The sequence below is a fragment of the Drosophila albomicans genome, chromosome 2R (genome assembly GCF_009650485.2).
Source record: "Drosophila albomicans strain 15112-1751.03 chromosome 2R, ASM965048v2, whole genome shotgun sequence".
Lineage (NCBI taxonomy): Eukaryota > Metazoa > Arthropoda > Insecta > Diptera > Drosophilidae > Drosophila > Drosophila albomicans.
In genome coordinates this window covers 34,458,837-34,471,532 of record NC_047631.2, presented here as the reverse complement: position 1 = coordinate 34,471,532, position 12,696 = coordinate 34,458,837, and the positions used below count along the sequence as shown (strand labels likewise).

The 12,696-nt window shown below is 38.2% G+C and overlaps 1 protein-coding gene across 1 annotated transcript in view; it reads left to right on the top strand.

The window, feature by feature from the left end:
- The first annotated feature begins 1,086 nt into the window (after positions 1-1,086).
- The window catches only part of LOC117573423 (ETS-like protein pointed), a 60,332-nt gene continuing 48,722 nt past the window's right edge, over positions 1,087-12,696 (top strand). Inside the window, exons 1-3 of the mRNA XM_034256632.1 lie at positions 1,087-2,176; positions 7,867-8,179; positions 11,407-11,503. Coding sequence (XP_034112523.1) covers positions 7,871-8,179; positions 11,407-11,503 — 406 coding nt within the window. The 5' untranslated portion in view covers positions 1,087-2,176; positions 7,867-7,870. The remainder of the gene's footprint in view (positions 2,177-7,866; positions 8,180-11,406; positions 11,504-12,696) is intronic.

Here is a 12,696-nt window from a genome sequence, read left to right as displayed (position 1 = left end):
AAGTTGACAATCTTTTTTTTATTTTTGTTGCCGCCGCTGCGAGTCGTCAGTCAACCATATTTGTTACACGTGTTCGTTATGCAAGGCTGCGCCACTGGAACAACAGGAGGGAGCAGGAGCCGCTCAATCTTATTGCCCTATGTGTAGCTGTCCCCTATTTAGTTTGCATCGTCAAACACTCACACCCATGCAAAAGTAATTTATGCGAAAAGCGTTGCCAGAATATAAACACATGCATATGGATATGTGAGTGGAGGTATGTATGTTTGTACTGTAAACCTGTTTGCAGCCTTTCTGGGAGCGCTTCACTGTGCACACAGTGGGCACATTTCGACAGTCGTGTGTCACTGTGCGTCGCTTGCTAAAAATGATTGCTGCACACACACACACACGAATTCACACAGCAAATACCCATACACATGCGTGCCTCACACACATGTAGCGTTCTGACCACGCAGAGTTTTTTTTCGCTTTTTTTATCGTTGTTGTTCTGCTGCTCGCAAGCAACACTTTGTTTTTGTCGTTTGGGTAATTCTGATTTTCTTTTCGCTCAGAATGCATAGTGATGGGTGTGTGTGTGTGTTCTGCTCTCTTTCTGTTTGCGCAAAAATCGGCTCTCTTGTGGCTCCCACGCGCAGCACTCTCTCTTTGATCGTTAATGCGTACATTTGACAAAAATCATTTTGCATATTTACATAAGTACGACTGTCTGTGTGTGTGTGTGTGTGTTAGTGGGTATACAATATGCTATTTTATTTTCATTCTGTTTTGTGTGGTGTTCTTTATGTGCTACCAATACCAATGCAAAAGCAGTGCAAAAATTACTCTCGCTTTTTTAGCGTTATCAGTTGCCCCACACTCTCGAGCTCCACGTTTCTCCGCTCCTTCGCGTTCTGCTTTTGCTTCTGTCTTGCCTGCTCTGCTCTGCTTCTCAGGCACTTGCTCCGCTCGCTCAATTCCCTCCTCACTCACACACATGTGAGAACGCGTCGGCGTCAACGTCAACGTCGGCGTCGGCGTGTTGTTGTGTTTGCTGGTGTTGCTGCTGCTGCTGCGCCGCTGCTTGCTTCAGTTTGTTGTCGACTCTCTTTGCGTTTGGACGCGGTGTCTGTGTGTGTCTCTGTCTTGCTTTTGACTTAGCGGTTGTGTGTTTGGAATATTTGAATAATTCTTCTTCTTACCTAAACTATACGCATTTTACAACAGCAAGAGCAACGCACAAACAACGCGTGTATTATTTAATTAGCAAGCAAAAACACTGCGGATCGCGAGTGCGTCGCTGCCAAAGCACAAAAAAAAAATAAAAAAAACAACAATCGATAGTCAAATCTGTGTTGTTATTGTTGTGTCATCGAAACGAGTGCAATTGATTGATATTGAATTTGAAGCTAAAGAAAAAAATGTGTCAGTGCAAATATTGAGTGAGCCAAAAATAGCCAAAGAGCAGCTCAAGAAGGCTGAAAATAAAAACGCTTCACACAACAAAACCTTTTCTCATCATCATCTCTCGGCGTCTGTCTACAAAACCACAAAATCGCTTAAAAGATCGTCTGTGCGTGCGTCGTGTTTTAATCGTGTCCGTCCCACAGTCTTCGTCTCTCTGTCTGCGCGTCGTTCGATCTCTGCTTGCGTCGTCGTCGCCGTCAACGTCTGCGTCAGCGTCTCTTATAAGCCGCACTAAAGCCAAGAAGAAGAGCTGATCCCCGGTCTCGATCTCTCGATCGCGGTCTCAATCCCAATCCCAGTTCTCGGCTGTTTCCTTTCGTGCACTGCTCCTCGCTTTGTTTCGGACACGTACTTCGTAATCTTCTCTCTCTTTAATCAACCTGCCTGCTGATCCACGCGATATTATAAACAGAGATACAGATACGGATGCAGATACAGATACAAACCATTTAAGGAAACGTGTGTGAAAGAGAGAGGGGAATAATACTTGAGCAGTAGCTCCTGCTTTCTCAGTCTCTGCTCCCGATCAAGATTATGCGCCTAATTTGAAGTTGTAATTAATTTGGATACCCTAATAAAAAAGAGCATAACGACAAAGAACCAAAGCCCCAAAAGCGAACACGCGAGAAATCAAAAACAAAGGGGAAAGATACAAAACTTCAACATCAACTTCTTCTTCCCTCGACGCTGTTGACGGGGCGTGACACGCCTCTTTTTTATTGCCCCACCGGTGAGTGAAGTGTTGAAAACAGTAGTTCAACTATTTTTATTTTTATTCAAGCCTCAAACCCTTCCTTTGCCTTTGCCTTTGCCTGCCTCTTTTTCTTGAATGAATATCTAGGAAAACTGGTTTGCTACCGCGCAGCAGCCTTAACTTAAAACAACTCGCGCATCTGAGCAATTTAGTTTTAGGCTAGGATTGCTGTTGCTTCTTCTTGACTTGGCCAAGAGGGGAACTTGGCCATCGCCTTCTTCTTCTTCTTCGGCGACTGCTTCTCAACCCTTGGACATAATTGAAATTACTAGTGTTACAGTTTCCGGTGTTACTCGAACCTCTGATTGCATTTCTTTCTTCGCTTTTCGCTTTTCTCACTCTTTTTTTATGGACACATCGATTCTCATTTCGTTAATGGCAATCGGTTTTGTTTAATGCCCTTGTGGTTTTATATTTGGTTTTCATCTCTTTTATAGTATTTTGTTGTCCGTATCGCTGAGCGATCACCTCTTCCCCAAAAAGCGCTACTGTGGCATCAGAGCTAGCTCTTAATGTGTCCAGAGAATGTGGATCAATGAACGCGTAAGCGTTCATTTACAACCATTCATGATATCATGGGGGCCATTAAAGTAATCAGCCAGTACTTGTATTCAACACCTTGCATAGATTTCTAGAAATAGTGAACTCAAAGGATAATGAATAAACTAGGTGAACAAAGTAACCAAAAGAATATCAGGGAATTAATAATTAAATTTGGATGAAATGTCTTTTAAACTTGAGGATCTTAGTATGGAAAGGATTTAAGAAATTCTTTTTAAGAATGCCATTAATATATTCATTAGGTAACTTAATTTAAGGACTAGTCAAATTAGGATGATACAGAGCAATATCCATATTATTTTTAGAAAAGGAAACTGAAGTGAAATTAGAATAAAAGTTAGATCTTCAATCTGAAGAAACAAAATATTGAAGTGGAAATTCATTGAAGAATAAACTGATCAAATTTACGTTGATCTCATTTACTATATTTAGTTTTCAAAGCACATAATGATATTTTAATTATTATCATTATTTCGTTGCTAAACATAAAGAACTAAATAATATATTTCATATTTATGTTAAAGCAAATGAAAGATACATAATTTAAACAATTGTGGAAATTTTTTAAAAATAAGGAACTAAACTAAATCTTGAAAGATCGAGTTATGTTTTAGTTTGTTTATTATTTCAAGATGCCCGCATTCTAAGAAACAAGTCAGCCACTTAACGTTGACTATAACTAAGCTGTAAATAAATAAAAAACTTATTTTTATTTACTATGTTTAGCGAGCAGAGCACACGTTGCTATTATAATAATTATTATTATGTTGTCGCAGTGCTAAAGATACTTGAGCGAGGAGTCTAAAAATAGTTGCACACATGAGTAAGAGTACGAATACTTCGAATACGAAAACGAATACGAATACGATAACTCGAACCCAGTTCGAGTACTTCTTCACTTACAGTTCAGTGAGTTTTGAAGCTGGTTCGTTGCCCCATGCTACGTTTAATGATCTTGGTCCTTGCCTGTTTGTTGCACTGTGTGCTGCTGGATAACAACCTGCCGCAGACAGACAGACAGACATGCTGAGCTCAAGATCGATACCATAATCACACACACAGATGTAGAGAAGAGTGAGAGGGGAGAGAAGAGAGGACCCTCTAGACACAGACAGTTAACACATGTGCGCAGATCGCTGTAGATCCCTTTCCCAAAAAAAGAAGAGAAGAAAACGAAAAAAAGAAAAGGAAAAGCAGAAGCAACATCATCGTCCCGTTACGTACACACCGAAAAATTGCACCCCTATTGTTGCATGCTACTTTGTCGTCGTCGTCGTCTGGCTTTGGGTCGAAGGAGTGTGCACCATATCGAAATATCATATTCGTTTACAATCTGTTCAGAGTTCCTTGAGCATCTGCTGTCCGTTGTCCCGCACACACACACACTGAACTGAAGATGGACCATTTTTTGTGAGAGTATCTCAGTCTGTGTATTTGTATCTGTATCTGTATCTGGCTTTGACGCCTACAAAACCAAAATGCTCCATGCTTATTACTCTCTGTTCTAGGGAAAACATATGCTCCGATTTTCAATTCGGTTTCGTAGAAAGTTGCACTCTTGACTAGTTCTTTTAGTTGTCTGCTGCCTTATCTGCTTGCTGCCTGTTGCTCTCAGATAAAATGCTGTCTTGTTGTGTTGTTTTAGATACTGAATTGTGGCTGCCTCGTTGAGGTGTGTTTCGTCATGCTCCGACTTCCAATTGGTGACTGTCGAAAAAAAGAGCAACAGTTGCAGAGGGATAACCTTCAGATACTTTTCTATCTTTTACAATAAATGATCATTTACCTCTCCTAGTTTATTATGATTACAGCTAAGAAATTATGATAAATATATTTATTGATTTACATTTCTATCACTGAAAAACTTTAGACACTTTTTACCATAATTTGTCAAGCAACAACTTCTTTTACCTTATCCACATTTCAACTGTAGATTAAATTCCCTTTTGAATATAGAACTTTTAGTGATTAAATTCCTATTTAAATATAGAACTTGAGAGAAGAATGTGCTCTAATAATTGAAGTGCTTGAAAACATTTGTGATTCCCCATAATTGGCTTATTGCAACAGATTGCAGCACTTGGATTCTCGAATGAGATAAGAACGCGTTATCGTCACTTGACCAACTTGAATGAGCGCATCGAGTGAATTCCTGTGAATTTTACTACGAGTATTTAATCGAGTAATTCAGTTACAATTACAAGTGCTGGCAAATTGCATCGCCAATTCATATTCATATATTTATATTCATATTCGTATTTCGGATTCGTATTCGTATTCATTATTCGTTTGCTTATTATTTTTTGCCACTTTTATGCGTCAATAAATTATTTTCGTGTGAGAAGTGTACTAAGTGCGCATAGACCGAATATACTTGTGAATATATATACGATATATTCGATATATATATAACATATATAGGTGTTCACACCACTTTTCTATATAGTACTCGTATGCTATGCACTATTGCGCTGTCAAATCAATTATATGCATATAAAAACACGAAAAACGACGCGGTTGCTTTTGCTTCTGCTTCTTCTTTCCACTACTGTTGTTGTATTTGAATTGATTGCACCGAAACTTGTTGTTGTTGTTGTTGTTATCGTTGTTGTTGTTGCTGTTGTTGTCGAGTGCACACACTGGGATTTTATTATCCATTTAAATGTTGATTAACTTAAATTCGTTTTTGCTGCACTCAATCACACTTGATGTGCGACAGCATTCGTCATCTCTCTCTCTCTCTCGCTCCCTCTATCGTTGTCTCGCTCTAAGTGTGGGCAAGTAACGGCCATAAAATCAGCAAATCAAATCAAAATTGATTTCACAAGCGCACTCACCAAATTTATGCAGTTAGATCAGCGCATTAAAGAAACAACTTTCCTACTCCTCTCTCTCTCTCTCTCTCTCTGTAGTTGTTTCTTTCTATATATATAGTACTATATATAGCATGGGCGTCTGTTTTCAGTGTGTGTGTGTGTATGCAGATCGCAGATAACGTGCGTAGATAACTGTATGTCATACAGACGACATGTCGACGACGTCAGCGACGTTCCTCCAAAAGCTATTTGCATAGCGTACTCGTATCTTATTAGCCAGGCAAACCCAACAGACAGACCCACAATCCTCTAAAACAGATTCAGCGACTCGGAGACCCTCGCATAATTTAGCTACGCACTGAGCTACAGATTTACTACACTTTTATATATATACTATATAGTATATATACTCACTCTTCTGATATACTCACATCTTTTCACAGCTAGTCTCATGTAAATATAATTTAAAGTGCGTAATTGCCGCGCTTTATCTCAAAGTTGTATTATGTTATTTATAGTGCCATCAGCTACTGGCTTATACACTGAGAGAAATACGTAGTACAATACAGATTATTATTAAGTAATGAAAACCTTGAGTTACTCAGATTACAAAGCTAAACGAAATATTCTATACTTAGATTTATTGTCAAGCGAATTCAGATTGATTTTGTGTAAAATGTTTACAAATCTTTTCTTTAGTTTTTTCTTTTTATTTTATATCATTTGACCTAAAATTTATATTTCCTAATTTGTCGTCTATATTAATTGGCCACTGAAATTATTCTTTGTTATTTAAAAAGTTAAAAATCACAAGTACAAAAAGCTTCTCACTGGATTGCCTTGATTTTAAATAGAATTTCAAAAGAGGTTCTCTTTGTCATATTTTTGTTTTATTTGATTACACGAATATGGAATTATTTATGTATATTATGAAGTTTAAATGATTATTATTAACAAATGAAGATTTAAATAATTAATTTGGCTTTTTCTATGTATTTATTTAGACATATTTTTATATAATATATGCTCTAGTTGCCACTTTTCTCTCTGTGTACTCACTTATAATATGATACACAAGTAGAAAACTAAGATTTAAATGATAAATTTTGCTTTTTCTATATATTTATTTAGACTTCTTTTTCGATATTCTCAAATTAACTCTTCTAGTTGCCATTTTTCTCTCTGCGTACTCACTTATAATATGATATACAAGTAGAAAACTAAGATTTAAATGCTTAATTTAGCTTTTTATATGTATATATTTAGACTTCTTTTTCGATATTCTCAAATTAACTCTTCTCGTTACTATTTTTTCTCTGTGTACTCACTTATAATATGATATACAAGTAGAAAACTATACACCACATCGGGGTCTAAGTAGTGCGGGTTCGTTTGGATATCTTTTTGGGCAAATCGTAAGCAGAACTTCCGTTGATAAGCTGCCCAAGTGTGTGCGTGGGGGAAATTCTTTTGTAACTCTTTGGTTTTTTGGGGTAAACTCGATGGATTTCAATATGAGTAGCAACGAAGAGCTTTCAATGTGCAATCTTTAACAAGCTTATCAGCTAAATTCGGCCTTTGGGCAGATTGATAAGCAGCTAAACTCAACCGGAAGCTGCTGTGATAATGAGCTTCAAATGCCTCAAACTAGATATATTTATTGCCGAGGGAGGAGAATGCTCGTAAAGCAATAGAAGAAGTCAAATATTGACACAGAGTTGGGTTGAAATGGATCCATTAGAATGATATTTGTAGAATCAAACCCCTTAGAACTGAGTGTGAGTGTATCCATGAGTATTTGATGGATGCTGTGTAAACAAGCGAGTCTTTTATATGCAAACCAAAAGCGAGGCGAGGCGGCTCCTTTTGTTGTGGCCCTGTGTCGCCCTGTCGCCGTTGAGTTGCTCACACGGAGCGGAAACTTTGATCTTCTTGCCGCTGTTGTTGTTGTTGTTGTCTCGTGGCACAACGCGGCGATCGCTTTTAGTGTGTACATATTTTGTACTCTCGTACTTTGATGCCCCTTTTTAGAGACCAAGAAAACTCTTCGACGTCGACTCACACGAGAGTGTCATAATTTGTTGAGTCAACAAGGGATCCCTGGCTCAAATTGGGCAGAAAGGTGCTAACAGCGGCCGAGATAGTGAAGGTGTGAACGAGGTCCATAGACAACCCGCTAAGTAATAGGCCAATAATGAGATCGCAAATCGTTGAAGCGCCTCAGTTTCTAGTATATATTCAATTGTTTACTTGCTCTAATTGTTCATTTGTTTATCTCACTCTACTTAGATGAATGCACAATATGGAACTGGCCATTTGTAAGACTGAATTGTCTGCCACCAAATTTATGCTGCCCCCCGCGCTGCCAACTGTCGCAGCAATTGCAACAACAACGGCTACGGCAAGTGCAACACACTCTTTCCTCGATCGGGCGGTGCAAATCAACGAGCTCTTCAACTTCAACCCGCCACAACATCCATTCAAGAGCAACTACAACAGCAGCAGCAACATCACCAGCAACAGCAGCAACAACAACAACAGCAGCAGCAACATGCGGATGAAAAAGAATCGCAAAGTCACATTTCTATCCAGTTTAGTTGAGGTAAGTTGTACAAATAATACTAAAATATAACGTACTTATAAACTAGTTTTAGTTGAGCATCCAATTAAGATGTGTGGGAAACATATTTAATATGAATCAAACGTTTAAAGTTGTCCATCACAATATAGATCATAATAAGATCAGCCATAGTACTTCAGTTACCTGTACATACATCTAATGCTCTTTAAGATCAGTTGACAATTGTCTCTTTATATATGAGATAAAAGTGGAGATCACTGAGGATCATTCAAAAAGATTAGATTTTAAGAGATCATGAAAAAGAAATTTGGATTAGCTTCATAAGCCATTAATGATCGTTTTCGATCTACATGATCATTTAACAATTGGGCAAAATTGACCTGTTGCTTGTACTAATTTTAACTGAGAGGAAAGTGTAGATCAATGAGGATCACTTTTAATAGATCTTTAACTAAAAGTGTAAATCAATGAGGATTATTATCAAAAGATCTTCAACTGATGAATATATCTGTGTCTCCTTAGAATAAAATAGAATAAAATAACATTATTCTGAGGATCATTTTGAAAAGATCTGTGTCTCCTTAGAAAATTGTCTTATTCTGAGGATTATTTTGAATAGATCTTCAACTCCAATACAAATTAAATAGTATATGTAGTTATTAATGCTGTTTCCAAATTTTAAAAAACTATATACACAGCTTGCCTCATCTCGAATTTTAAGAGCTTTAACTTCTTCGTTTCTTGAGCAGCTCTTCGAGTGTTTAATCTTTAGATTAACCTATCGATTGCACTTCACGTGACGATCATAATAAATATTGTTTACTTTCGATCTGAAACATTCGCCTCGCTCCTCCTGCAGATCGTTTAGCCTGATGGGCCTGATATCTACCTTCCTATCTACTTGCAACTGTCGATCGTCGATCACTGATCACTGATCGTGTGTCCATCGCATGCCACGCCAACTTTGACAGGCTTCAGCTTTCAGCTGCGTGCGGCGACAGTTTGACGGTGATCTTGGAGCTGGGATCTGGGATCTGTGGTGGCATATTGATATGCAGATCACGTCGATCGTTTCTAAATTTGGCTGTCGAAACAATACGCAATTATTAGGTATTATGCTATTGTGTTTTATGCACTTTTAACACCCTGCAGACTTGAGTCTGACAAATCGGCAGGGCAGACAATAAATACAAGTATTCAAAAGTGATCAGCAATTAAATTCCAGGGTATGCAGGAGTTGGGCGATCGCTGTATGAATAATAAGCGTGCCACGCAATAATTGAGCACGAAAATAGTCAATGCAAAGACACAGACATGCCCGAAATGTGAATAATCTACGCGAGTCTTCCGAAAATGGGAGACAATGGCGCTGCGATTTAATATGGCCAATGCTTCAATATGGCCATTACTTTCAGTACTAAGGCTTCGTCATCAGCTGATGATGATCGACAGACAGCCTTTTCTTTATCTTTCTTTTTTTTTGCGAGTGAAGGCATTTGAGTGTAGTTTGAGCACTTGCGGTAAACATATCCGTTGAGCCGTTGAGTTGACCACTTTCATCCGGTCTCGGGGCTCGGTCAACAGCCTGGTCAAAGGACCTGTGATGAACCTGAGTGTCCGAGGTTCACTCGTGTGGAAAATGCAGTCAAGTAATTCAATCTCAAGTCTGGCCAGAAGTTGCGTCTTGAATTTCGTTCGTTTTTTTAGGTTTTTTGGGAGCTAACCACGTAACAGAAGCTGAGCGAATACTGCTCTGAGAGACTGTGGACTGAAGAGTGTAGACGAATCAAATTCCAATTCGAAATTCAAATTGAATTGTCCGTTTGGCGTCAATTGATTACGATATTTATGAAACATTTCGTTTGACTACTTTGACCTCCATTATCATAAACGACAATAAACGACGACCGAAACAGCAGCCACCAACTCACACACATCTTCCCTCTCTCTCTCTAGCTTTCGTTCGCTATCTCTTTCTCTTCCCCATCATCAGCTAGTAGTGTGTGGAAGTCAAATGTACAATTCAATTTATTAGAACGCGTTTAACATGATCAGACCCATGGGTCTGACTCGGCAATTGGGGCAGTCTCTCTCCCTCTCCCTCTCCCTCTCTCTCTCTTCCTTTCTCTTCTCCCCTTCTCTCTTCCATGCAGCCTCTACTGTCAATTGCGGACAATCTATTCCATGTTATTGCTCTGCTTGCTTCTTGTTTTATTGTTGTTGCTGGCGTGCTCTGATTGTGCGCCCGATTGAAAGGCACCTTTTAGGGGCTGCTAACTAATTTATCAAGCCTGGCTTTTGTTTATAAATATTGAGGCATTTAACATCACTCAGCTGAGACCTAATTCGCTTAGGGTTGAATTCATTTAGTGCAAGATTTCAATATTGAAATTTATTGAGAACTGACAGAACTCACTTTGAGCATTGGAATCACTTTTCTTTGTTGAGATTTAGCATTTCGCTTTTGTTATAAGGTTTTAAGAAGTATTTATAACTACGAGTTCCATTGCAATTATGATTAATGTCTTTATCTTCTTATACTAATAAGTTCTTAAATAAATATATTATAGTTACAAATCCATTAAGAAACTCGAAATTGTCTTTAGCTAAATATCTTTGACTGAAATTACAAAATATATAGACATATTAGATAACTTTTTTCTTGGATTATTACCTAAAGAAAAGTATAATTTAAGATTGTTAAGGAAATGCTGTATAATTCTCATAGAATCTAAGAGTATAATAAATATTTTTATGTCTACTATAACCATTTTTATACCTTATACCGCTACCCATAGGGTAGAAGGGTATTATAACTTTGTGCAGGAAATGTATATATAAAGTATATATATTCTTGATCAGCGTCAACAGCCGAGACGATCTAGCCATGTCTGTCTGTCCGTCTGTCCGTCCGTCCGTAAAAAACACTGGATCTCAGATACTATAAGAGATAGAGCTATAATTTTTTTCGACAGCATTTGTTATGTTTGCACGCAGATCAAGTTTGTATCAAATTTTTGCCACGCCTACTTCCGCCCCCGCAAATCAAACAAATCGAATAACAAGCGTAACTTTAGAGCTAGAGCTATGAATTTTGGTATATGCAATAATAACTATAGTATTTGTGATTCCTGAAAATTTGGTTGCGATCAGATAAAATTAAATACTGTTTAATTCTCATCGAATCATAGATTATAATATATATTTCCTTGGCTATTATACTAAAATTTTTTTCTTTTTATTTGCAGTCTACAAATAAATACATTAAAGAGGAGCCTATCAATGGAGGCAAGGATCTGCCCGTGTGCAGTTTATCGGATATTTCAGATCACGAGGGCTCGCTGGGTGAGTAAAGAAATCCGTAAATCACTAAATCGGAGCGAACACAATACCAATATGTTATTTTATAGTTTATAGTATATAGCGAGTGAATTGCAAAAAGAACAAACACAATGCTATAACTATTAACCCAATTGGTATATGGGGGCTAATGCTGAAGGCATTTCCAGATAACAGACTTCTGAGAAATGGAAATAATTAAATAGCAATATGTTGTGCGAATGTTTTCGTATATTTCTCTTGTCCGATTGTCGACTGTCGACTCGGTTCAGTTCAGTTGAGTTGTTGGGATCGGTTTTTTAGGCGCTATCTTTGCACTCAGACTGAGACTGGAACTGAGACCGAGACTATTGAGTATGTCTGTGTGTCTAAGTGAATGTGTTTGTGAGTGTAAGAGTATCAAAAATAATACACACTCACACTCACATTCACATCATCAGTCATGTTCTCAGACTCTTTGGCTGTGCGATTTGTTGTTGCCATTTTATTATTCACATATGCCTTTTGAACGCAGGCGATAAAAAAAATACCAAATACAAATTATTTTGCGATAAGATAAGAACAAACACACAAAACAAGGCGCGCACACGGCGTATGAAAATTGTGATTGGAGTGCTGCACAAAAACAAAAAAAAAGCAGCATAAAAACAACAGCTGAGTGAAAGACGTTCTGCACAGCAATTAGCAATAGAGAATGCTTCTCTCTCCCTCTCTCTCTTTCTATGTATTTGTTGTAGTTGGTTAATATTTTCATAAAAAGTCACGTCGTTTATTTCCGGTGTCCATTCAGAGGCAGAGGCAACAAACAGTGGCAGGCAGCAAGCACCTCGCCCCAAAACATGCCGGCAAAGTGCCAAGCGAACTTACAGATTCATTCATTCTGCTGCTATGCGCATTCATTCACTCACTCACTCAGTCATTCATTTACTTATTCGTCGCCCCCAAGTCAAGTCATTCATTCATTCATTCTTCTGCCTCTGGCAAACACATTTGCATTTCAAATACACGAAATAAATATCTTAAATGTGCACTGCGTGTTTCCTCCCCTCCCCTCCACCTCCTCTTTTTCGCTCTCCTGCTGCTGTCAATCAGGCAATACGTCAGTCAGTCACTCACTCTGGCAAAATACCTTGCGTATACGTTATGTGACAAACGTCGCTGTTCATTTGGCATGCGTCTTCTACTTCTACACTTTTGTC